Below are 26,515 nucleotides of genomic sequence, written 5' to 3'. Positions count from 1 at the left end.
TGGATTTTTAAATTTAGAGGCTTGCTGTAATGCCACCATCAGTACAACTGTCTTGTGTTTCATGTTGAGGAGATCTGACATTTTGATCTGTGATTATCATCATCACCCTTGCTGGGTCTCGAACTCACAATCTCTGACACCAAGAACCAGCTCTTAACTCGCTGAGCTAATTGGCTGGTAGTGAGACCTGCTGTGTAGCTTCATTTATCCAGCTGTTGTCAAGGCAGATTTCGAAAATGGTCAAAATGTCAGAAATTCTGTTACCTAAACAAAAATCTGATAATACATGGGATCTGGCATGGGGTTGGACATTTCTGTAAGATTTGGTGAGTTTTCACCCATGGGAAGTATGATTTCCTTGGAAGAGCAATTTTTTTAATTTAGAGGCTTGCTGTGATGTCACCATGAGGACGTCTGGCATTTTGATGTGTCATTATCATCATCACCCTTGCTGGGTCTTGAACCCACATCCCCTCGTACCACAAACCAGCGCTTAACTCAGTGAGCTAATTATCTGGGAGTGAGACATGGTGTGTGTCTTCTGAAATAGACTCATGGAGTCAGTGTCCGGGCAGCAGTTGTGAACGCAGATTTCAAAAATGGTCAATGGTCAATTGTTAATACATAAATTGCATCTAGACAACTTGAGGACATCTGACATTTTGATCTGTCATCATCACCCTTGCTGGGTCTCGACCTCACAATCTCTGACACCAAGAACCAGCTCCTAACTCGCTGAGCTAATTGGCTGGTAGTGAGACCTGCTGTGTAGCTTCATTTATCCACTCAGGTGAGTCAGTGCCCGGGCAGCTGTTGTGATGAAATGTTCAAAATTTCAGAAATTCAGTCATCTAAACAAAAATCTGATAATACATAAATTGCATCTTGACAGCATGGAAATGTTGGTGATTTGTTTTTAATGATAAGTGTTTTGCTTCATAAGAGAAAATATGATGTTTATAAATTCCACTCTCACATTGACTGCAGTTGTTCCCATGAGAGCAGAATTCAAAATGTTCTCAAAAATTCAGTTTTTGAGATAAAATTCTGATATTTGCCAAACTTCATCAACCATGACTCCAGAATATTGTAATTTTTTTTCAGGAAGATTGAAAATGTATTTATCAAGAATTTGATGGTATATGTTTACAGTACTGTTTACAGTCAAACGTTTTCATGCACTGTAGGCTCAATTTTTGCTTAATCAAAAATCCGAGAAACAAGTTTTGTGGAGGACGGTCTGGAGATGCTCTGTAGCAAGTTTGGTGTCAATTGAGCAAAAATTGTGGGAGGAGATACATTTTAAAAGTTTTACAGTTATTGAAAAAAACAGAGTGATGGACTTCATAATTTGTAATAAGTTTAAGTGGACAAAAGTTTCAGCAGTATTGAGGCTACATTGTGGTGAAGTTTCAACACTGTAGCATCTACCGTTGGTTTGGTAGGAATTTTTAAAGTTTTTAAATTTAAACGCTTATTGTGCTCCCCCTAGGAGGGGGGGGCACATGTCCTTGGAGTTGAGTAAATATGGCATGGGGTTGGATGTTTCTGTAAAGTTTGGTGAGTTTTCGCCCATGGGAAGTATGACTTCCTTGGAAGAAGAAAGAAAGAAAGAAGAAGAATTCCTCGGAATACAATAGTGTCCCGGCAGCTTAGCTGCCCGGACCCTAAAGAAGAAGAAGAATTCCTAGGAATACAATAGTGTCCTGTCAGCTGCGCTGCCCGGACCCTAATGAATGGTTTTTATCATTGAACAGAAAAAAATAGGCTAACTGAAATAGGCTATATTTAGAAGAAAATGTGTTTGTGAGTGATTTCTAAAAACTAAAAAAACAAACAGGCTAACATACAGAAATAGGTGTTGTGGTCAGGGCAGGGGTAATAAAAATAATCAATAAAAACGTGGGATACAAATTTGACCAAAATAGTCTTTGTTTTTAATGCCTTTTGGTTTTCCAGTCCATCAATAAAAAAGTGTATGAAACTTGGTTTGGAGTCCATAAAAATAAAAAAAAATAAAAACCTGTTGTTGTTTTGGGGACGACACGCGCGGTCCCGCCCATCTCTGTGTGACGCCACGTCCCAATAACAAGCCCTCTGATTGGCCGAGCGTCTGACGGGCCGGGGGGTAGAATTTGTGAATGGTTTCAAACTGAGATGTGAGATGATTTATAATGTTTTATCCGCACTTTAGCAGATGCTGTTGTTGTTTTTATTCGATGTGACGTTCTTCAGGGCTGGATTGTAAAGGAGGAAACGATGTCGGACGCTGAAGGTGCTCGCAGTCCAGAGCAGCTCAATAAATTCAAGAAACTGACCGGCAGGCCGCCGCACGGTGAGACGTTAGCAGGTCGGTCAACAACATTAGCAACACATGCTAACGATGGGGTTTTTACCTTAATGTTGGCACATTTTACCAGTCAGATAAACACCGTGGTAATGACATCGACTGCTTGATACACAGTGTTAATTTTAACGCCATAAGACCGGAGGTGTCGTCCTTCCTGGTGACATTGCTAAGCGCAACGTTTCAGCTAACTAGCAACATCTCGTAGCTCTGCTTGTTTTTAATTTTTAAGCGTACCTCAGCTAGCTAACATCCATTATAACACGAGAAAAATCACATCGTTAATCAATCTGCTTCACATGTTTTGTAAAATAATCCAATCTTTTAGCTGCATGGTCGACTAAAGCATATGGGCTGACACCACACAACCACTGATTAGCAGGTGTTACCGACCTGAAAACACCTTGATAGCTCATTTTAAGGCTGTTTTTTTAAGAGGTTCACAGGACTGCAAACTACATCATTGTGTTTGAATGGCGTAAGGAAAATAAATGTTGCGGTTTGACAAGGGCAGAGATTTCAATGATTGGTGGCTTTTAAGTGTGTTCAGGAGCAAGTTCACGTTGTCTATAACAGTTCAAGGGCTGGGCAGGTGTGTGTTTGCTGTGTTTCCACTCTCCAGTCAGTCTCAGACAGGGATGGTTGAGATGATCCATGTTGATATAAATCCAGGTTACATCCTGACTCCTTCATTTACTTGTAAATGAAACACAGACCCGCAGCCGGCTCTGGTCTGTTTTCAGTTTTCTATTTTTGTGTGCAGTGCCACACATGTAGTCTGACACTCAGAAAGGTCAGTTACATCTGGGGCTCAGCGATGTGCAGTGCACAGTCCAGCTCTGGTAACTCTGACTGATAAAGCTGCAAAGATATATGACCCAGTTGACGGATATTTAGCATTGACATAATGTCTTGATGTTTTTGCTTTACACCTGCCTTTAAAAGCACTAACATTTCTTCCAAATCCAAAAAAAGAGAACAGAGACTAGACCTTCTGTGTTTTGTCATAGATTGGTGGGACAAGTGTTGGAGATATGCCCTAAAGAGGCAGTTTTTTCTTATAGTTTGTGCTCTTACAGCAATTCCTATTTCGAGTCAGCATTTTGGACATTCAGCACTCATATATCACAAGGGGATTATATCATGTAAAGCTTTAGTAACACCTGGTTACAGTCAGTGATTGTTGTCTGCTGTGACTATTTGAAAAGGTATTTGAGACGGTAGTGTTACAGATGACGGCCAAAGTGTTAGATTTGCGTCAGCGTGGCTGTTTGGTCTTGTCACTCCAACATTCCTGTGCTCTGTAAGCCCGCTTTCACAATCCATTAAAAAAAAAAAAAAAAAAAAATCTTGATTATTAAAAATGCATTAGCTGGCTGAAACATCAGAGCTGAGTTGTAGGTAGGCCTCGCCTCGGTGCTATTTTTACTCCATCAAACAGAGGCCCATTATTAGACTTAATTTGCTCTGTATTCTGTCATCATGCCGCTGCTGATGGAAACCTGCTTCAAACAGTCATGTTATATTTTCTGCTGTTTCCATAGCTTTCCTCAGAAGGGAAAACAGTGAGTCTCACATACAATGTTGTGAATGAAGAATCCAAATGACAAGAAACATGGGTTTCATTTTTTGTTTTTGTAATTAAACTACAGAACTGTCTGATTTGAACAATTTTTAGCTTTAGTGTCAGGCTGTCATTTAATAGGGACTGCACTACATAGTCAGTATATATATGAGGAAGATACACCGTTTGATTGTAAAGGAAATAGTAAAAAATATATACGACCACTAGCGGTAATGTGCCATAACTCAGTTCCTGATTTCAGAGCTGGCAAAGCTTTACACACTTTGCTCCAGCCACCAGTTTAACTTACTTATTTTAATGACAACTTTCAAATAAGGCGTTTGACCCCACAGCAGATATCAGGATTAAATTATTTTTATATGTTGCACTTCTTTCACAGGGAGTTCAAAGTCATGCATGGTCACTTGGGATGTTCTCGTTGTTGTAATTGTGACCATGGATGTGTGTGTTTTATGTCTCAGCCCTGTGAGTGATTGTGCTGCTGACCCATAGTCGAGTGTTAACCCTGTGAATGAGTATGTTGTTTTCCTGCTTTCTGTCAGGTCATGTACGGTTAGCCATCAACTTTGCACTCTAATGTTCTGAGTTGTGCCCGGTCATAGTAAAACCAAACCAGAAATAGTCTTTTGTCTTCAGCCGACCTCCATCCATTGTGTATTTTGACTCACTTGCATTTGCATCTCATTTTTCATGTGGCAGGTGATGCGAGTTTATCTTGTCGGCTCACTTTCAGAGCTGTTCCTCTATTAACATGCTCCTCTCCTTATGCTATGACACCCCAGGTCATCGTAATCCCCCTGCCCGCAGTGGCCACCGCTGTGTCGCAGACAACACCAACCTGTATGTGTTTGGAGGATACAACCCCGACTACGACGAGTCCGGAGGCTCAGACAATGAAGATTACCCACTGTTCAGGGAGCTGTGGAGGTACCACTTTGCCACAGGCTGCTGGCAGCAGATCCGAACAGAAGGCTACATGCCCACCGAGCTGGCGTCCATGTCAGGTTAAACATTCTGCTTTCTTTTTCCTCTGATTGTTGAAATACATTGAACTTCATCAGTAATATATCCATCCATCCATCTTCTTCCGCTTATCCGGGGCCAGTAATATACACAAAAGAAAATAAATCCAGTTTTACAATATTAAAAAGACAAATAAATCTGATTGACAAGAGCTGTGACACTCTGGATTTTCTCATCAGTAATATACACAAAAGAAAATCCAGTTTTCTTTTTAAAACCCTTGAAATTAATTAGATGTCGTTATGTCTCTTCAGCTGTTTTGCATGGCAACAACCTCCTGGTCTTCGGAGGCACCGGGATCCCCTTTGGTGAAAACAACGGCAACGACGTTCACGTTTGTAACGTGAAGTACAAGCGATGGTCACTGCTCAACTGCCGTGGGAAGAAGCCCAACAGGATCTATGGACAGGTAGCCTCAGGGATTTTTTGACACTTTCTTGAACAACTGTAGAGATTGGATATTATTTATCAGAATGATGTCAAAATCCAGTCGTCGGATTTTCATTAATCTGGCTGAAATGTGATGATCTTTCCTCCACCAGGCGATGGTGATTATAAACGGCTTCCTATACGTGTTTGGAGGGACTACGGGGTACATCTACAGCACAGACCTGCACAGGCTGGACCTGACCACCAGGGAGTGGATCCACCTCAAGCCCAACAACCCCCCTGATGACCTGCCTGAAGAACGGTACGCCGCCATGCTTGTGACAAAGCTAGGAGTCGTTTCACATTGTTGTAACTGTCACATTGTCAACGTGGCTCACTGTGGTGTGTTTCACAGGTACAGGCATGAAATAGCACATGACGGGCAGAGGATCTACATTCTGGGAGGGGGAACCTCCTGGACATCTTATCCTCTGGACAAGGTACTGCTTAACCAGGATTGAGTATAACTATACACTGCTTTACTTGCACATAACAAGATGGTTACAATAGTGCAACAAATGCTGAAGTGGAAAGGTGACGTAGCAGTTGTTTCAGTCTTCACATGCTACTATTTTGGGGCTGAAAAAGTAGAGGATTGAAAGAAACTTAAATCGGGCACAACAGTGTTTCATACCTGCCATATTTTAAAGAAATGAGACGTAACTCAGAAAACAGCCACTTAGTCATCATGGTAGATACACTGTTTTTCATCAGGTGCATGCGTACAATCTGGAGACCAACTCCTGGGAGGAGATTACAACTAAACCTCATGACAAAATAGGTCTGTATCCTCCACCTCACTATTTATTCAGCTTATTGTCTTGTCTCGTGTACCCAATTCTAAAAAAAAAAAAAAAAAAAAAAAAAAATTTTTGCCTGTCACAGGGTATCCTGCTCCAAGGAGATGCCATAGCTGTGTGCAAATAAGAAATGGTGAGTTTTTCAATAATGCTGCACAGCCAACAAAACAAAAACCCTACTTAATAATAACACATCCTAAACCTTCAGTGTGAAGTAGCATCTGATCATTCATTCATTCTTCTCCCTCTCTCTTGTAGATGTATTTATCTGTGGAGGCTACAACGGGGAGCTGATATTGGCCGATCTGTGGAAGATCAACCTGCAGACTTTCCAGTGGAGTAAACTACCAGCGGTGATGCCTGAGCCGGCCTACTTCCACTGTGCTGCTGTCACTCCAGTTAGTATAACACTGTCTTTTCCAGTCATTCTGAATCTGCTGATTTGTAAGTTTAAAAGCTTAGAGGTTGGTTTCTGTTCTAATCTCTGTGTATGTCTTTCTCCTTATCAAGGCTGGCTGCATGTACATCCATGGTGGTGTGGTGAATATCCATGAGAACAAGAGAACTGGCTCTCTGTTTAAGATCTGGCTGGCAGTGCCCAGCCTGCTGGAGCTATGCTGGGAGAAGCTCCTCCAGTCTTTTCCCCACCTGACTTCACTCCCCACCATGCAGCTGCTCAACCTGGGCCTCACACAGGAACTCATTGAACGTTTGAAATAAAAACCTGCACAGTGACGGACTGACAGAGGAATGGATGAGATGGGCTGGGCCGGACTGGGAGGAGAGCACAGAAGTCGATTCGCAGCAAAATTCTCGGGAAAAAAACGCCCTCTCGCCCCCCCCGCCCCTTCCTACCTGACGTAGCCCCGCCTTAAAACCAAAAACAATGGGATGCCTTTTTTCGTTGTTTTTGATCTTTCTTTTTTTTGCAGTTCCAGTGATGATAAAGGAAATAAATGTGGAATGTTTTATGGATTTTATTCAAGGCCGCCACTACAATGCCCCCCCCCCCCCTCCCCTTCTCCACCATCACCACCTTACATGATGCCTTTGTGTCAAGCTAAGTATGCTTCTCATCAGCCAAACTGTGATCGCTGGAAATAATTTATTTTTGCCATCTCATGTTTTCAAAGACATCCCCTTTCCTCTCGTTTTTTTTTTTAATCCACCTTCTCTAGTACTTTTAAGAATGCCGCGTAAAGGAAGAATGCATGTATATTTATTTGAAGGACTAAATCTGTTTTTTTGGGGGGGTTATTCTCATCACCTGAAATTGCTGTTTGCACACTTTGTCTTGCATATTTGTAGGCATTTATGTTTTTTTTAAAATATATTTCTTAAGCAGGTTGTCAGTCTGAAAAATGGCAGAGTGGTTTTGTTAAAGGACCATGCCAGTATTTCTGTGCATTTTTAGTCAGTGTAGTACAAATCTCACATATAAATTTCACCACTGTTGACATTCAGTAGTATTTTACATTTTTAACCTTTTTTTTTCCTGTGATTTTTTCCCCCTCCTCAGGCAGCCATTTTGTTTTCAACTTCCAGAGGATTGAGTAAAGTAGTTAGACTTTTATGTCAGGTTATCTCTGCAAAACGTTGACATAAATGTCCAAGTCTTTCCCAGATGTTTTTGTATCTGAATGTAAACAAGAATCTGCCTGGGTTAAAGCAAAACTAAGTTATAGTTTATCTTGGTTTACATGGCCATGAGTAGTGTATGTTATTTGTGCTAAATTGACTAAAACACATGTGTAGAAATTTTTAAATGCTGGTTTTGCTCATGTCTGAGGCCCCTGTAACTTCCTGTTTATAATGTTGAAACCTAGCCTGGAGAAGCATTTGCAAAAAAAACAATAAGGGTTAATGTCAGGTAGGTATGTTTAAGATAATTTCCATCCCGTTTGCCCTCGGCCCTCATTTGTAAACCAACCCATGCAACACATCACTGTGAATTTGGTGCTCTTTAAACTTAATTTAAAATGCTTTTATTCGAATAAAGGACTTAATTCTGTTAAGACGTTTACTCCCTCTCTGTTGATGGCATATGGTCTGGTTTTGTCACAGGGAGTCGCTTTAGTAGCAGGCTTATACAAACATTAGCGTATACTGCAGTGCCTTTCAAACTGAAATGAGAAATTTCACAAGTTTAGGAAGTATAAAATCTTTTCATGTCTAGACAAACAGGTTTTATGTTAAAAATTTGTTGTTTTTAGAGTAATTGATAATTTTTCACAACCAAACCATTACATAGTATATGATAACTCAATATGTTGGTGGCCAAAATGGTGGTTTCTGTATCCAATTCTTCATGTGTACACAATATTATTCTCTTCCTGTTAACAAGCAGACAAAGAAATCTGGGGTGCAGTGTATTTCAAGCTGATGCCAAATAACTCAGCACCTTGAACAAAGTATGATTATAATTAGGAAAGAGAGGTTAGTGCAAGACTTGATGTTTCCAGATGTTTTGATGCCTCCCACAAATGCATGAATCTGCCTGCACTTCTTTACCATACCTCTTATTTATGTTCTGCATTACAAACTACTTGGTGCATGATGTCACAACCTGCTTTTTTCTATTAACACAATCAACTCTTTACTTTTGGACATAGATTTAAAAAGGTGACCACTTCAATGTTGTACAGTAGACCTGTGTGAATGTTGTGTTGCAGTTCTGTCAATAAAGGTGTTCTGTAAATATCCCTCTGCTCACACTTTGTCTTTGCTTGACTAGTAACTGGCATGATGCATAACACAATAACAACCCTGTTGATTTCCAATTTTTGCATGAAAAATGAAAATGCACACTGGATAACTGCACTAACATGCATGCCACGTGTCCTGTTAGTGGAGCGTACTAAATGTGCAAAAAATGCCTGTAATCACAGCACCATGGAGATGTACTGCAGGATGGACAAAGGTTTAATAGAAATCAAAACGATGCAGATTTTTATCTGCAAAATCACAGGAAACAGTTCTTATTTTTGATATATTTATTAAGTCCAATAGAAACAGCATTCTTCAACCACTGTGACCAAAAAACACCACAAATTTACATCAAATGCAGGACTGAGACTCCGTCATTGATTCTTCTCACTGCCAGAACTAGGAGAAGTTAAAGCAGACAAAACAGTATATACAGTTCTTAACTTACACCTTCAAACTAAATCCAATTCTTCTCCCATATTTTGTACCACATCGCCTGAAGACTAAGGATCATTGTGTTTAGTGGCGTTACATTTCAAAAATATCTTTTTTTTTCTTGGTTTGTTTTTCTTCAGGATTTTTCTTGAAGCGATCAACATGAGCGTGGAGAAGGAGCAAAGAAGTACAGAGCCAAAAGGATGAGGTAAACCACCACCAGAGCCGTACCTGCAGACAAAACAGAATCCATTATAATGAGGAGCACATCTACACCATTTTCTTCTCTCTGTCTAGTCTCAATCCCTGTGAAGTGATGATTTCTGCTGTCGGGAAAAACACTTTTATGTGACTTACCCTGAAAGTAATCGCATTTTCCATCCATGAAGATGTAGTTGACCAGGATGACGCTGAAGATGCTGGCCCACAGATGAATATCACTGAACACCAGCACAAAGCCAACATCCTGTATACACAAAAAATGTTGTTAGGTGGAAATTGTGAGGAAGAAAAATACATAATATGCGAAGAAACAGAAGTTTTCACTCACATAGAATGCATTAAAAAGGATGAGCAACGGAATCTGGATCATGCAGACCTGCACGGCAATGCAACTGCCCACTTCGAGGCTGCAGAAGAAAATAACATGGACATACAAATTTAAAATGTCATAAATGCCCCTTTTAACATGGCTCCTTAATACAGAACATGCATGAATTATTGCTTTACTGCTGTGGCCAGTTAACGACGAATCAATCACGTGGTTCATCTTGGAAAGAATTACACACACACACACACACACACACACACACAGGGAGAGCAGTCGTACCTAAGGCTGATGTTGTTCTGCAACGCAAACTGGATCCCGTTGACGATCTCAGGAAGCTCTGGCACCATGGCCAACACTGTGACACCAATGAAGTACTGCAGGAAGGCAGGACACAGGCAGAATTCATAAAACCAGCAACCTAGACATTGCCTTTCCTTTTAAAGAAGCGTTTTGAATACCTGTGAGATGTAGGAGTGGGTCAGCATGGGCTCGATGTTCTCTGTGCTGAGGTCAGCGCAGCAGGCCATCAGCACTGTGGCGACAATCAGCACCGCAAGAGCCCTCCACCGTGACCAGTGGACCACATGATGGCCTGCAGGCGACAACACACCGTGAGCTCACCAGGAAGCACCTTTAATATTCACGACTTACCTCTCTGTTGAGGGGGTTTTCCTCTTTCAAACACCGTATATCCAGGATCTAAGGTCTAAACGTTCTCCTACAGTACGTTTCCGTCCTTCACCCTGACATGCTTCAGAGCTTTCACCATGCACAGGCACAACTTTACCTGACCGCGGGGGGACAACCCGACCCTCCGTCTTTTGACTCGCATGCACACAGGCAAGCTAACATGGCAGGCAGCAGGCAGTCAGTCCCTTCACCCCCAAAAAGACACACACACACACCTGTCTCAACGTGGCTGGTGGTAATAGCGCTGGCATTAATACTCGCGTTGGCGAGTAGACGGCCAGCAGCGGCCTCACTAGCGGGGTGGTAGAAGCGGGTACCCCCTAGTGTGTACTGACCATGAGCCTGACCCCCTTGGCCATCACTGATATGGATATCATAGATGTGGGAGTGGGTCTTCAGTGTGAAGATGAGGCCTATCAGGTATGCAGCAGGCAGCAACACAGAAATTGTGTACACCAGAGGCCTGGGAATTATTTTCAAATGCATAATTAGTCAAAACATAATTAGACAAAGTATGAGGGGGGGGAAAGTATGTATATTATTGGGACTTACTCGATATGGATGAGAATTGACTGTTGCTCAATTCGACTCTGAAACAAAAAACAACAAGGGGAAAGCTTTAAATATCAGCAGCTAGAAAACATGTTTTCCCGAAAGCTCAAAGTTTAGTTGCTGTAAGACCTACATAAATCTTCATGGAGGGAGTGTCTGAAATATCAATGCAAACAATTAAGAAAGCACCTTACTTGTAACTCTATACTTTTATTCTCCTATTATTGAAACTGCAAATGTAAAATGAGAAAAGCTGCACATTTTACAGGAGAGTTGCTGCCCACCATGTCGTAGTGACAGTCCATGCAGATGTAGGACACGCTGCTGTTGCTTGGTTTGCTGGTACAGCTGTCACACACCAGATTACCGAAGGTCTTTGAGAAGAGGGTTGGAGCAAACACACCTGAGGACAGATATACAGCATAGGATCAAATCTTTGGTTTTATCGTCTAAGAATTATATACACGTGCATGTGCCATACACACCTCCTACGGATATGAAGAGCAAAGCTGAGCTCACTCCAGCTGATCGACTGTTAAATCGCTGCTCACTGTGTTTGATGCCTCCAATGATCATGCAGATTCCCTGTGCAGTCGACAAACACATACCACTTTACACCTAATCCTCATAGTGAAAAGGATGCAAATGAAGATGATGAACATGCAAACGTCTTACAAAGGTTAACTGATGTTAGCGTGTCTGTCTTTTTACGCACTCACAGGTATGAACAGTATACACCCGAGTAAGGTCCCAGTTAGGGCTGCTTTCACAATCTCCTCATAACATTTGGTGGAAGCATTGTATCCCTGCAGCAGGGCGGTGATGTAGAACGTCATTTCCGTTATGGAGCCGAAAGTCGCGTTCACCACTGCCCCCACTGCAAAGTTACTCTGTGCAGAAATGCTGTGGGAGCACGCACAGAAAACATATAGACATATTAAATACTATACACATTTCCAGTTATAGAAAAGATGGACAGGCATCCTGTCATCAGTCAAAAATCCTTACCTGGCTATTCCCATGCCAATATAGTAGGACAGAGGTATGATGGAAGTGACGGCTAGAGCGAACTTAGTTTCTGGACTAGAGTAATTGTGTTCACGGTCAGTATAGCCAATAATCAGAGTAATCAATACCAGGGGAAGCAGGTCTGAAGTAAAAAGACTTAAGGAGTATTGTAAAATATAAAAGTCAACAGTGGTGCTGTAGCTGACCTCTGGCCATTTGTTTTACAAGGCCATTACCTTTGTCAAATTAGATACAATACAAAAAGGATACTGAGAGCAAATATGTTGATTCCTTGGACAGTGTACTTGTAGTAATACACATTAAATGCGTGATAGCAGCACAACATGACTCTGCTCTCGGACATACGGGTCTGGAAAAAGGGAGCAAAACATTCACTTCAAGTTACAAACTCATTTGTTAGATCTGAAATGTCAATTAACAAACAAAAAAACAAAACAAAAAAAAGTTAAAAGTTATCAGCAACATATCAGTGTCTAAATCACTGCACATTATCCCGCTGTCACTTTTCATCTAGAGCCATTTTCTGTACTGAAAACTGTCCTTGAGGGCAGACCAACATATCATATTGACAAAAATATCTATATCTAGACACCTTAACAATAATCTAGATTGATAACTAGTTCTAGATCAAAATCCAGACCTACATTGAAATCTAGATATCAATTCTATCTAGATATCGAAATCTAGATTTCAATCAAGATAGAAATTGATTTCAATCTTAATCTAGATACAGATCTACACCAAAATCTAGATTGATATCCAGGATGAAATTTAGAACAATATCAAACTCGATGTCTAGATCTAGATTGATATCTAGATCAATATCTAAATCAATATCTTGATTGATCAATGGAATCTAGATATCAATCTTCTTCTAAATTGTCTTTCATGACAAAAGGAAAATATTGCACTTATTTCTCAACCTGATATCTCTCAGACATTTCAGAAAATGACCCTCTACCTTCTCTGCTACGTGGATCTTGACGTCCTCTGGTGCCATGAGGAGGACAGTGGTCAGTGTGCGAGCGTTCATCTTGGCTACAGGGATGGTGAAGACGGGCAGCCAGGAGAGCACACAGACGAGTGCATGGACCACAGCCAGTACAGGGAAACCAAGCAGCAACCACACATAAGTACTGACGCGACACTACAGAGGGACAGATAATGAGATTTAAGTCATTAATAATGTGTAAATATAACTAAACATCCCACTGCATCAAGTGATGAAGGTCATTCTGACTTCCTTACCCAGTGATTTGAAATCTTTCTGGCAGGTGGTTCTGAGGCGGGGATGTCAACAGGGATTGGGGAAGACACCAGAAGGGGTGCCGAGTCCTTGTTACCGTCCTCAGTGTCCCCCTCTTCAGGAATGACCTCAATCTTTGGAGCCTTCAAAGTGGAAGTCCTCACTCCATCACTGGCCTGAGAAATGACAGATAACATGTCAGTTATCAGTTTTCCAGAAGGTGTGCCAAGTAAAAATTGCATGTACTGAATATATCTGAGTAAGTACTGTATGAATTCAAAGACACATGACGTCCAAAAACTGAACACTACATATTACCTTCTCTACCGACTTCCCAAATGGCCAAAAGAAATAGATCCCCAACTTCCAACAGAGTTTGCCTGAAAATAGCAGAAACAACCAAACGATGTTCCACATATAGCGAGAACTACAATTCTCTGATGATACAGCATTTGTAGAATACCTACCATAAGGGGCGCCAAAAATTGTTAGGAACATTACAGGGGAAACAAGGAAGTAGAAGAAGGATGTCCACCATCCAAACAAAAACACATAAAGGATGTTCCCAAAAGTGATCACTGAGCCTGAAAGAAAGTAGAACATAGATCATGTATGTGTATATATGTAGGTCATGTTAAACTAAAGTGGAAAGAGAGAAATTAATGGGAAAGACCTTCTCGAGGTTTAACAACACTGAGATCGGAGTACAGCTCCTGGATGATCTCTGATCTGTCCTCGATTGGTTTTTCCGTTACATTTCCCTTCCACTTCCTGAAGCCAAACTAAGAAAAAAAAAGAGACAAAGTAAAACACACAGTGCTAATCAATAGTGTTTACCATGCCAACTGTCTGTTATTAGATGAATGTAGTCAGTTGGACACAGCTACAGTGTGATTTAAATGAAAAGCAGAAAAATATCCCCCATAATTTATCACACTGAACTCATGTCCACATTATCCACTGTTAAACTTGATCCACTTTCTTTGCAATTTCCTAAATAACCCCTCATGAGCTTCATGAGCATCACCCATCTTTCTTTGTTTCCCTGTCAGCATGACACACGTCTGTGTGTGCAAAATATGTACAATTGGGTAACGTGCAATATCCATTCAGCACCTTATAACTCTAGCACTTTAGCACTTAAAAATCACTTTAGCACTGTAGCACTTTACCATTCAATGGTCACTTTATTCTCATTCTTGGTCTGTCATGAGTCATTGTTTGTCTAGATGTACTGTACCTGTCACTTCTATTGTTACTGTACTTTTTTTTTTTTTTTTTACCTTTTTACTATTAGTATATCTCTGTAGGGACAAAGGATGGAAATTAATTAGCTGATGCTATAATCCTACATATCTACATGAAAGTGTCTATTGATATGTACTGTCCCCTGATTTTTTATAATCAAAATAAAATAAATACAAATGTACTCTTCCCTCCAGTGATGCAGGTTACACCCCCTGCAATGCCTCTATGCCCCCAGGGTAGGACTGCCTACTTATCACTACTAAAGAAAAAGACACCCCCACTTAAAAAGGCAGCAACACATCCTGAGATTCTCAAATGCACATTTTTTTAAATTCCACTTTAAATTGGGTTAAGGTAAGTTGGGGTGTAGGGGCTGGGGAGTTTGACATTGAGTCAGTTCAGGGCTCACCCTGTAGTTGTTGGCTTCCCTATGTGCTTCAACCTCATTCTCAACTCTGATTGTGGTCTTTGTGGTGCCCTCTTGCCACCCCTCTTCTCCATACCGTGAAGGAGTAGACCGTGATGAGCCGCTGTGGCCTCCTGTGCAGATCACAAACTGTTAGATGACTCCAGAAAAACACCATCCAAAAACAATAGTAGAATCTGATACCTGCTCTTTCCACAAACACTTCAGTTACTGATGATTTTAACCACATCTTTAATGCAAATTTTAATATTTGTCAAGGCTTTCCAGTGCATCTGATCTTGTTTAATCAATTTATATGGTGTCAACTAATGGCTCACTCGCTCACCTCTGTGGACAGTGAGGAAACATTTTGGTGTGTAGTGGCAGAAGTGGTGGGCAGAGGATTCAGGGGAGGGCGTCTGCACTGTACCCAGCTCCGGGTGCTGGGGGGCAACACACAGTCTATCAGTCTGGGGCTGTTGTCTTGGAAACCGGTGATGCTGTTCAGGATCTGCACAGTTTTCTGAATGAGGAAATATCATGGAAAGAAGTGGACATAGCGGTAAATATGCGTTTAGAAATATAAAGTACTGGACAACAATCTACACAACTGAGAGGTGCTGCATTGAAAAAGTGACCAACATACATGACCAACGCCCTCCAGCTTTCCCATGTAAATCTGTGTGACTAACAAAAACCTCCTGAGAAGTCATGCAGTGTCCCCTTTTACACTCCTGTCGGCTGCTGTCTGCCAAGACTGATCGCATTATCAATGCATTGCAACACACAGATTGTGGAAACTCAGCCTAGTGTGCTAAATGCTGAAATTAAAAATAGAAGCATGCTGGACACACTATGTATAATCCATCTGATTTTATAATGTTGTTCAAGAGAATCTGACTTTAACATCCTACAATGTTACTGCTATGGAGCATTGTGCAACAGGTTGATATTTGAAGCAATTGGAAGTCAGTGATGCAGAAATGGGATCTGATGAGATCTCCATTTGGAAAATAAAACATCCACAATGAGGCAATATTTTTTATCAAATAATGAAAACTACCACAACGTTTCTGGTTCACCTGCAGCCTCACTGCAGCACAGGTGAGTTTAATTAGTGGGCTCGAGACAACTTAAAAGTTCAAATAAGTAAAAAGATCAAGACTTAAGTTACATTTTAACAAATTGTGTTGATATAAATACATGCAGTGAGTTGTTGTGCGGAGCTCATGTAGGAAGAAGAAGTTCCAGCAAAGTTTGGCAGCAGTTTGGACTCACCTGAGGAATCTGCCGCCGACCTCCTCCGCAGGCTCTCCGCATCACCCGGCATCAGCGTGGACTTCCTGTGGGACATTTCTGACGCTTTTACTCCCCGAGTATGGCTCCTCTGTCAGCACATCAACCGTTCATCCCCTCTTTATAGTCCGTGTGTGTGTCTACGGTGCGCGCTCACTGGTATCTTCCCCCTCGCCTCACTCACACACACAGAAGGAGGAGGACGCATTTGAAAACTTTGAACTTTAGCGCCCCCAGTGGAGTAACAGTAGCAGAAAGCTCAAATGCGCATGCGCAGCTGAATGAAGGATTATTTTTTATTTACAGAGAATAACAAAAAGTACACCTGCACAATAAAAGTGACAGTAAATGTTTTTGTTTGTTTGTTTTTTTACATTTGCGAGAAAACCATTTCATTTTTCTGACACCTTAAAGACTTTTGAAGGCTTAATAAATCATATTTAATTACCAAGCAATCTTCATTTAATTCCTTAATAACTCTTGGACATAGACTTTTTGGGTGGATATTTGCCAATTTCACCACATAGCAGTGCGGTTACTACGACTTACATAAATAATCCTCTCTCACACATATCTCACATGATCTGGACATATTAGACAAAGCTAAGAAGCGATCTAGCACAGTCTACTTCAGCATCATTCATCCACACTGGGTGTACAATGACAGGACTACGTGACATTTTGGTTACAGCACAAGTACAGTGACAACTTCTTATGGCATAACTGACTCTTCCCTTTTTATATTTCATGTCAGCGTTGTATCAAGTGATTTATTTGATATATAAATCTGTACAAATAATAACCCTTATTGAGAAATCTATCCACAGCCTATGTACAATACAAACACATTTAGAAAGAGTGACAGAGAAATATAAGCATTTTGTTCAGATTAAGAAAAAGTGTAAAAAAAAAAGAAAAAAAAAAGAAGAAGATTTCTATGCTGCAGTGTAAAAGACTTCACACAAAAGAGTTCAATCTGGACTGAAGAGATAAAGGAAAACACATTTAGACTGAATAGATACAACAGGTTAACAAAAGTAGAAATACTGCTTTATAAAAATAGCCCTTTTTAAAAATAATCATACAAGGGGGACTTGTTTTTTTTCCTGTAAAAACAAAGGGATGTGTACAATGATCACTCCATTCAATGCAACTGAATACTGTAATAGACAAAACTGTTGGTTTATTGCACCAGGCAACCGAATGCAAACAAAGTGTTAGACTGTATTTTAGCTCAGTAACATTTAGTTATACCAGCGGGTTAAAAAAATAATGTGACTATTAGATAAGAAGTAAAATCTATAAGATAACAATTTGGGTTAATTGAAGAAAAATCATCACAGTGTGAAGCTGTTCACTTCAAACTATTACATGCTGTATTGCCATTTCCTGGCTTCACTTTAAGTCCCAGTGTTTATTCCAATTTTTTTAAGAAACCGCTCATAGTCCAACCACTTAGCAGTGATGTTAGCACTAATAAGGAAAAGGAGATACTGGTTAGTACTTCAAGTTAACTGTACATAAACACTATTAAGTATTGGCTACATAGTGGAGGGGGGAGAGCAACAGAGTCTTAAACACTACATTAAAATATAATACAAGAGAAGACCTGGGTTCAAATGTATTTGCAAGCAGCTTGTATTTCATTTTTTAAAACCTGTATGGTTTCCTGTGTGAGTCAGATTAAAAATATCATTGACTTTTAATTAGTTTTCTAGGATTACCGTTTACAAACCTCAGATGTGGTGCCCTTTTAGTAATCCTAATTAGTCGCTTGGGCCAGTTTGCAATTGTGACAATGGTTTTGATTGACAACTGAACTCGTCTGACACCAACAGGTTCGACCCTGCCATGTTTAAGAGTTAATGTTGTCACAAGCAGGGCTGAGCTGACAGGGTTTAAGACTAAAGGTTTCTCTATTGTTTCAAGCCACGTACAGTTTAGCTGCCTCACTTGTCTCGTCATCATGAAGTTGCCTTTGAAATTTAATTGGACACAAATAAAGTACAAAAAATATTTCTTTCATTAACTTATTCACAACATATTTTTTCTCTTTATCCTTTTACTTTTTCTAAAAACAAACAAACAAAACAAAAGAAAATATAAGATGACCAGCTTAGTTCCATCTTGACCTCTGGGCATTAGGGTTCAGGTGCACTGTGGTAAGAAGTTTGAAAGTATCCAGCACTTTTTTTTTTATAGCTTACAGTCTGTGTACCACAAAGAAACAGCAAAAAATTATCAGAGCTTTGCTCTTAGAAGTCAGAGTCAGCATCCATAAGCTCCGCCTCCATTAAATTGGTCCGGGAATGGATGGGCCCGTAGCCCGCCCTTCGGCCCGCAGGTACCCGAGCCACCTGGGCCAACCTGTCTGACAGCCCCTCACCCACATCCCCCTCCCCGCGGTAGTGAGAGGACACTCGAGGCTGCCAGGTGGAGGTTGAAGGAGGGCAGCGTGGGCCGAGACCCAGATCCTCTGGACGGTCGTCGAGGGTCAGGGCGTTAGAAAGCAGCCTGCGGCCGTAGTGGTTCTGGCTGCTCTGGTAGGGGTAGGGACATCCCTCCTCACAGGACATGAGGTGTGAGGGTGGGAAGTCTGGGTAGGACCCCGGCAGGACTTCCTCCTCCAGCTTCTGCTGCTGCCTGTTCTGTTCCCGCAGGTTGGCGACCAGGCTCGGGTGGCAGGGCAGCTTGGGCAGGCGAGGCACCGAGCTGCGGCCAAACTCGCGCTGATGATAAGCCTGATGCTCCGCCACGTCCTTCACTGGACGCACCTCCTTCTTCCTCTTCTTCTTCTTCTTTTTCCTCTTTATCATCTCTGGTGAAATCTCAGCCTCTACCATCCACAGCCGGTTCCTCTCCTCTGGGGGTGGCACTGTGGAGACAGTAACAGATCATCCATGATAACAATCCTCTGATAGATGAAAGAAAGACAGACAGAAGGAACATGTGACTTGAAACATTCTGCATATTTATGTCAGAGTCGTGGGCTGCAGCTCTCACCTGGTGTCCCAGTGGGTGTGACCGAAATATCCTGAGGCAGGATGGCCCCTCTCCTGGCCACCATCTTGGTCACATGCTGCGCCCATGCTGATGACATGTCATTGGACGGCTCATTGAGGTCGAAATTGATGCCAGCTATGAATGAGAAAGGACAAGCCACACACTCTGCATTTAGAGTCAACTAAGGGCAACTTTAAATCCATCACACTCTTAATGACTCCCCTGTGGTGCCCCAAAGGCTCTGAAGTGCTCCAAGCAAAATAAGCACAGCAGCCACTGCAGCCTCACAGCTTATACGAGCGGAGGAATGTGTCATTCAGTTCTTAGCTACAGTCAGAGCTAACTGCCCATCACCATGTGGCCTCTACGCCACAGAAAAAAGCACATGGAAAATCTCTCCGGGCGAAATTTGAATGAAGAAAAACAGAGCAATAAAATGACATCAGTACACAGGGTGCCATTTTTGACATTATGTCACCAAACACAACCGACCGGTTCACCCAAAATTACAAATTCACTCCTCTAGTGGAGCCAGGCCATGCTGCTGCTTCAGGTCGCCTAAGTGTCCATAGATCATCAAGCATTGAAGTTTAAAAACTAAAGCAGAGACAATGTCCATATTTCAGACTCAGACTCTGGTTCTGCTGCATAGCACCCACAATAAAAGAGAAATGTCTCATTATATTTAGGGTGAATCAACCATCTACTGTCATGTTGGGCAGAATCCACCAACTAATCCTGTACAATAGAAAATAATATGAATTTGAACAGTAATATGAAGCAATATTTAGATCAGGAATAATCCAAATAAAACTCAACAGTTTGAGGTATTCACCACAAGATGGCAGTGCAACATGACTTCCACTGCTTCATTCTTCAACAAAAAAAACCAAGTACAACCAATGATAACATGCACCTTAGTTGAACCTAACCTGTCAGATTAAGCTTTCTCTGAATCAGCATTATTATCTCATGCATCTTCACAAACACTCACCCACGGGCCCGTCATGGGACACAGTGTGCATGCTGAATGACAGCTCCTTCTCTGGGTCTTTGTGGAGCTCCTTCCTCATCGCAAACGCCTTAGCGATCATCTTGCTCTTCTTGATCCTCTTGGGTTCATTGTCACTACGACCAATAATCCTGATAGAGGATAAAGCAGGTTAGAGACAGAAGCTGCAGGTGAGAAGGAAGTTCCTGAAGTTTTAGGAGAAGCTTTTTAATTAATAATTTGAATTATTATATTCGGTCCAGATTATTTATTCTGGATAATAAAAGATAATCGATACAGGCCAACTGTTAACATGAATGTAGGACCTAAAAGTTAGAAATAACACCAGGTGACTGTAAAACAGTGTGGTTGTGGCTAAAATCCAAAATGCAGAGAAGCCCCTATAAAAAGAGGGATTAAGATTTCTGTGAAATGTGTGCCTCCATACTTTTGAATGATCAGGGTGGAAATTCCCAGAAAGCAGTGCAGCTTTAACGGTACACGCCTGGCTGCATAAAAATGAAGAGTTTTCCCACACTCATCATATCCTCATCACCATATATGGACGCAGACAGGCACGCAGCCATGATATGCTCACATGCACTAAGTCGTCTTCAGTATCTAAAATAACTTGCTTTTTTTTAATGCTACATTTCCTGTTCACTGGTTGCTTGCTTACTTGCACCAGGTGCGTTTCCAGATGAGGATGGTGGCTTTGGTCCACACCCAGGTGCTCATAGCGATTCCCGTCCCAAACATGGAGAACAGGTTGATTTTCTCCACCATGAGGCTCGGCCGGTTCTTGATGGTGCATTCAGGGATCGGCTTGTTGGTCTGAGAGGCGATCGTCACGTTGGCTTCGCACCTGTTGGAAACATCGCAGAGATGATCAGTCGACGTCCTGGGCCTCGCCTGCTACGGGCCTCCCACACATTCAAGCCGTATGACTGAGGTGCATTCAAATGCTGCTTCTGGTAAATAAGACGCTCTGTTGCATGTTTGGGCAGCAGAGAGGGGTTTACATTTTTGAGGCTAAATTAATTCAGATCCAGCCAATGTCAACACTGTGGGGGGAAAATAAGGAGGCATTCACCGTTGTGAGTCGAGCGGTTGAGAAGTGGTTTTGGAATCTGAACAGCATCAGATTTGTGGATTTGTGTGTGAGATTGGACGCAAAGGGCGACTGTGAGGAGGTGGCTCGGTGCTGTGAAGTAAACAGGTGTAACCCTTTGTCGTTGTACTGTGTATAAACAAAATGAACTGTGTGTGTATTCAGCCATAGAATAGCAAATATAGGTATTTCTTTAAAAGAAAAAAAAATCACGCACAGCACGTATTCCCTGAAGCTCCTCTCCCATTCAGCCTGGTTGAAGAAGTCGTAAAAGTGGCACCCGAAGGTGATCAAGACAAAGCCGAAAGCCAGGAACCCAAATATGCCTGACGAGGAAAAACACAACAACAAAATTAGATGTGAGATCCCAGACTTCTCACAACACAATTCATACAGAACACAACTATGCACATCTCATACTGCTCCAAAAGTATTAATGCTCATTATTAATGCATTGAGAATGTACCTATTATCATTATATTAGATATTAGACACAGGGATTTCCAAACTTGCAGAGATTCTTTGAACATGTGATTTAAAAGATTAACCCAGCTTTAGTCACTTTACTTTTATAGAATATTAATTTAAGGCCATCCATTCAATTTTAATTTGGTTTTATTGCTATGGTTCCATTGTTTTACTTTTTTAAGCTGTTTTATTGACCTTTAACATTTGCAGGCCAATTTTATCTGCAAATACATATTGACATTACTTACTTTACTTACTTAGGCCTTTGTGTTCCTTTCGGAACATAGGCCATTGATGAATTGTTTCCACCATTGACATTACTAGAGCCAGTTATAATTAGCCAACATTGTCTTGTTTTGCTCATTTGATTTGAAACAATAATACATGTTTTTTTTTTTAAAGAGTCATAACTGTTTTCGTTTTTGTTGTGATTACAAGAGCAGTGATGTCGGTTATATTATTTGGTCAGAGGCAGAGCTATAATATTAAATTCATCTTTACTTACTACATCTTAGCCTTTCTTTACCTCAGGTGTTTATATAAACTATTATAAATGTTATTGGTACTGGCACCAGTTATAAGAAGCAGGAAGTTGTTGGTTATCGGTATCTGTGAAAAAAAAGAGTTATCGTGCATCCCTAATTTGATGTTTATAACAGTTAATATTTCTAAGTTTATTTTAGTTCTACTTTTATATGGCTTATTCTTATTTCAGTTTTAAGCAGTTGCACTTTGTTGTTGCACTTTAACATTGTTTTTAAAGGTTCTGTACAAATGAAGTCATTAGTATTAAATTTGAGGTCTTTATTAATCTTCTCAAGATGGTTTTCACCCTCATGTTTTCTACTTCATAGACTGGTTAGAACTGGTAATGACCAGCAAAAGATGAGGGAACAACTTACCAAGTCTCAGCATCGTCTCGTTGATTTTGCTCGCTGCTTTCTCACTCAGGAGTCCAGGGTGGTTACTCTTGATGGAGAACAAGGTCATGACACCTACAACAGAGAATGATTTTGTCATAATGATTTACTGCTTTGAAAGCTGTTGAGCTGTTTCAATAGACATCACTGCTGTCATCGTGCCATGTGTGTGTGGCTGTGTGCTCACCCCGAATGAGAAAGTAGCCACCGACAACAAGCACCACGCCGATGGGTGCCAGCACGAACCCAGCTCGGTATCTGTAGTTTTTGTAGCCCACAAAACAGATGCCACTCACTGAGTCTCCATCCACCTGCAGAACAGAGTACAAAATATGTCAGAAAAACAAACCTTGTGATCAAATCATTTTTTTTAAAAGCTTTAAGTGTGAGAATATTTAAAGAAACTGGCTCCGGACCTCGGCGATGGCCAAGATGGCCACAGTGAGGACGAAGGGGATGGACCAGGTGACCATGTGGAAGTAGGAGGTTCTGCCGGACAGCGGCTGGTGGGTGGTGCCCAGCGCTTTGAAGGACGTGTGCCAGGCGTAGGTCAACATGACGAACCAGATCACTCCTGACATCAGTGAGTAGTAGACGATGATGAAGATGGTGACGCATGACAGCGTCTCTGAAGACCTGTGGAGAACACGAAGGTGAGTTTTCCTATTCTATTTTCACAAGTGCCATGATGGGAGACATGAGGGTAGAGGTGATTTACTCACGAGGGCTCCCCAAGTCGCATCGTGTTGTCGCTCTTGCACACGATCTCCTCGCGTGCACCGTCCAGGAACTGTGCGAGCCAGCCGATACTGCCCACAAAGAAACAGGCGTTGATGTAGAAGAGGATGACGGCTGGGTAGCGGTTGGAGTTTTTCCAGTCGGCGAGGAATGTGGCCTGAAAGGAAAAATGAAATAAGGTGATCAAAAATGTCTTCTTACAGAAAAAAAAAAATATGGGTATTGTAGGCCTATTTCTGTCTCACCAGGGTGAAGAAGGTGCAGAGGAGGGTGATGGTGGCGAAGTAAGCAATGTAGACGTGCATGTCATTGTGCTCGGCCTCGGTGAACAGAGGGTTGTCACACTGGATGCCGCAGCCCTCCACGTCCTTGTACCAGCTCGACTGAATGTCCGTCTTCACCAGTGGAGCTTCACACTGACCCGAGGTGTTGAACTTCAGCTTCTGCACCTCGTTCTGCTTGCATAGGAGAGACAGCGAGAGGACAGAGCGCAATTCAACCTCAGATAGTCTGGATAACGAAACATAATACATGTACAAAAATCAGCACAGTGAGGAGCCGGTGATTATTCTGCTGCTGGAGCTTACCGAACATCCCACGGGAAACTTGTCGCATTTGAGGAATCCGGGCCACCCCCTCTCCTGGTCCACGATGCTGCAGGGCCGACGTGTAGCCAGACACAGGCTCTGGCTGGGCAGCTCCACACGACCGTTCTCACATTTGGGCATGTAGACAGCACAGAGCAGCGGCTGGATGACCGACCAACAGCGAGGAGCGTTCCGCAGACCTGGGATGTAAAAACAGTCCATTAATTTATCCCTATAAAATAAATGGTGAAGATTCTCATCCCAAAATCATCACAGTGGAGAAGCTGGGGCTGCCTAATGTTATCAACAATGTAGTTGTAGATTTCTTTATCAATCAACTAATAGTTTCAGCCTAATAAAGGTGTTTGCTATCTAGACTTTTGAACGCATTCAATACTATAGGCTAACTACTATGCAACTACAACTATATAAACAAACTCTACCGCATCACTGAGGATGTGAGTGCCAGGACATTGTGTGTCAATACAGAGGGATAATGTATCCAGCATCTGGATGGAGGTAGACTTCATTAGCACAGATATACGTATTAAATGAATGGATGACACTGGCCTGTCCATTTGTGATTGTGTGTGTGAGACCTGGACACCTGTCAGACAGTGACCAGGCTCTGACAGCTCATTAACAAGGCTTTATGAATGTGAAAGTCCTCATGCAGATGATCTAAACACCTTCCACCGGTCAGACCCTCCTATTGTTTCCTCACTAACACCTATGAGTGATTCCCCTTTGTTTCTTTTAATGGCTTTTAACCCTTCACTTCCTCTTCCTCTGAGACTCCTCATCACAGCTCATTGTCACACCAATTAACATTATTATCACATTAAAGCAAACAATCAGTGCAGGCTAATCTGGATCATTATCAAATCGGCCTCACTGGTTTCTTGTTTATTCACTTATCACAAATCAAAAGCCAGAATGCAACTTTTGCCAATTGCATTGATTACTTATGCACTTATGATCACTCATACAACTACACATTAATAATAGGCTATTTATCCTGAGGGAATCCTGCACTGTCAGATCTGTAATTACTGCAGTTTACTGCCAGATTACAGGCTCATCCCGTGACAGGCTGTAACGTGTAAATACACAACAATGATAACAAACAGCATCTTTCAGTCTTTTCATTGTATCTTACCAGACCACATGGTCAACTTCTCAAAAGCCTCTTCTTGGGTGCTGGAGTCCTCCGCCAGGATCAGAGAAGTGTGTGTGTACGGTAAAGGCGATCCCAGGCATGTGTTGTATTTCAGTACCTCGCAAGTTGAGGTTGTTTTGCAGTTGTCTTCAAATATTGTCCCGTTAGGAGACAACACTGCCCTGCAGCCCGAGAGCCAGGCAGCCCAGACGCAAAGCATCCCGTAAAAGCCAACAATGGGGCTCCTCCAGCCCTCGGACGACATCTTGGGTTTGGGAGTCGACTGTGCGAGAAATAAAGAACGGATTTTGTTTATACTCTAATGCCTCACTGATGCTTTTGTCAGATGAGATCCAAAGATGTTGGTTTCTTCATCAGATGTGGGAGATGTTTCCAAACGCGGCATGGTGAAGAAAAGCTGCGGGGCTCTCCAAACTATTCTCGCTGTCCTCCCAAACTTTTTTTTTTTTTATCCTGCACTTCTGCTCCGATCCTGGCTGTGGATCCTCCAGGATTTCTTCATTATCCAAAACACCACCAGCTCCAAAAGAGAAAGAGAGGGGTAGAAAAAAGCTCTGTCTCATGTGTGGACAGAAGGGACGATCAGCTCAGAGCCATATAAAGTATTCATTTGGTGCGTTTTAGGGCCGAAAAAGACTCCAGGCCGAGAAAGTTTGCAGCTTCGCCCTCCCCCCACCGTCCAAAAAAACTTGCCATGAAAAAGTCTGGATCTCTGTAACAAGATCTCCAGCTCCGACGCACCACCCCTTTCTCCTCAGCCTCCCCTCCTCCTCCTCCTCCTCCTCCTCTCTGCGTTAAGCTGGCACAAAAATAAGATGATAAATTATCCTACATCTCTCTACGTGTCCCTGAACGTGATTTCTCCCCGGTGGAGTGTGTGTGATGAGAGGTTTTCAGGGGCTTTGTTGTGTTCCTCTCAGTGTGTGCTTCTGTGTGTGTTTTTTTTGTGTGTGTGTGTGTCTCTGGTATGCACATGGTGGGGGGAGAGCCAGAGCAACAAAACCTCCCCTCCCATCCCCCCCTTTCTGCAAGTGGAAGAATGTGCTTTATGGCAAAGGCCTTCTCCAAAGAGTCTCATATCCAGGACCCCCAAAACAACACAGACCCCTCATCTGGAAAGCCCAGTCCCATAGGAGAGGAGGGTTTTGTCCTCAGAGTCAACTTCAAGGAGTCAA

At 41.9% G+C, this 26,515-nt stretch overlaps 3 protein-coding genes across 4 annotated transcripts; 1 reads left to right on the top strand and 2 right to left on the bottom strand.

Annotated features, from left to right (window-relative positions):
• The first annotated feature begins 2,108 nt into the window (after positions 1–2,108).
• Positions 2,109–7,343, top strand: klhdc10 (kelch domain containing 10). Of its 2 annotated transcripts, none has more exons than XM_084000064.1 (9): positions 2,109–2,335; positions 4,715–4,936; positions 5,210–5,364; positions 5,498–5,646; positions 5,740–5,824; positions 6,099–6,165; positions 6,270–6,317; positions 6,443–6,582; positions 6,695–7,343. In XM_084000064.1, exons 1-9 carry the CDS (start codon positions 2,260–2,262, stop codon positions 6,902–6,904), a joined length of 1,152 nt encoding a protein of 383 aa, XP_083856190.1. In that variant the 5' UTR covers positions 2,109–2,259; the 3' UTR covers positions 6,905–7,343. The 2 variants fall into 2 exon arrangements, with proteins under 2 accessions (XP_083856190.1, XP_083856189.1); XM_084000063.1 differs by having other exon boundaries at positions 2,109–2,350.
• Positions 7,344–9,482: 2,139 nt separating this feature from the next.
• On the bottom strand, positions 9,483–16,400 carry cax1 (cation/H+ exchanger protein 1; the record flags this gene model as incomplete). The annotated part of the gene is made up of 20 exons (XM_083999402.1): positions 9,483–9,556; positions 9,683–9,791; positions 9,876–9,954; positions 10,155–10,249; positions 10,334–10,467; positions 10,781–11,028; positions 11,118–11,155; positions 11,384–11,520; positions 11,603–11,702; positions 11,837–12,020; positions 12,126–12,267; positions 12,396–12,495; positions 13,108–13,293; positions 13,395–13,568; positions 13,711–13,772; positions 13,860–13,976; positions 14,066–14,174; positions 15,050–15,180; positions 15,393–15,569; positions 16,325–16,400. The coding sequence occupies 20 exons, from the start codon at positions 16,398–16,400 to the stop codon at positions 9,483–9,485; spliced, it is 2,472 nt and encodes an 823-aa protein (XP_083855528.1).
• Positions 16,401–18,566: 2,166 nt separating this feature from the next.
• Positions 18,567–26,003, bottom strand: smo (smoothened, frizzled class receptor). The gene is made up of 12 exons (XM_083999293.1): positions 25,320–26,003; positions 24,161–24,360; positions 23,819–24,028; positions 23,558–23,730; positions 23,252–23,471; positions 23,023–23,146; positions 22,818–22,910; positions 21,665–21,773; positions 21,016–21,201; positions 20,340–20,488; positions 19,346–19,480; positions 18,567–19,217 (listed from the first exon to the last, which is right to left on the bottom strand). Exons 1-12 carry the CDS (start codon positions 25,582–25,584, stop codon positions 18,598–18,600), a joined length of 2,484 nt encoding a protein of 827 aa, XP_083855419.1. The 5' UTR covers positions 25,585–26,003; the 3' UTR covers positions 18,567–18,597.
• Between the last annotated feature and the right edge of the window lie 512 nt (positions 26,004–26,515).

Source organism: Trachurus trachurus (genome assembly GCF_905171665.1).
Source record: "Trachurus trachurus genome assembly, chromosome: 23".
In the NCBI taxonomy this organism is placed as follows: Eukaryota; Metazoa; Chordata; class Actinopteri; order Carangiformes; family Carangidae; genus Trachurus; species Trachurus trachurus.
Note: the sequence above shows the minus strand (reverse complement) of the source record. Positions and strands in the feature narration are given on the sequence as shown.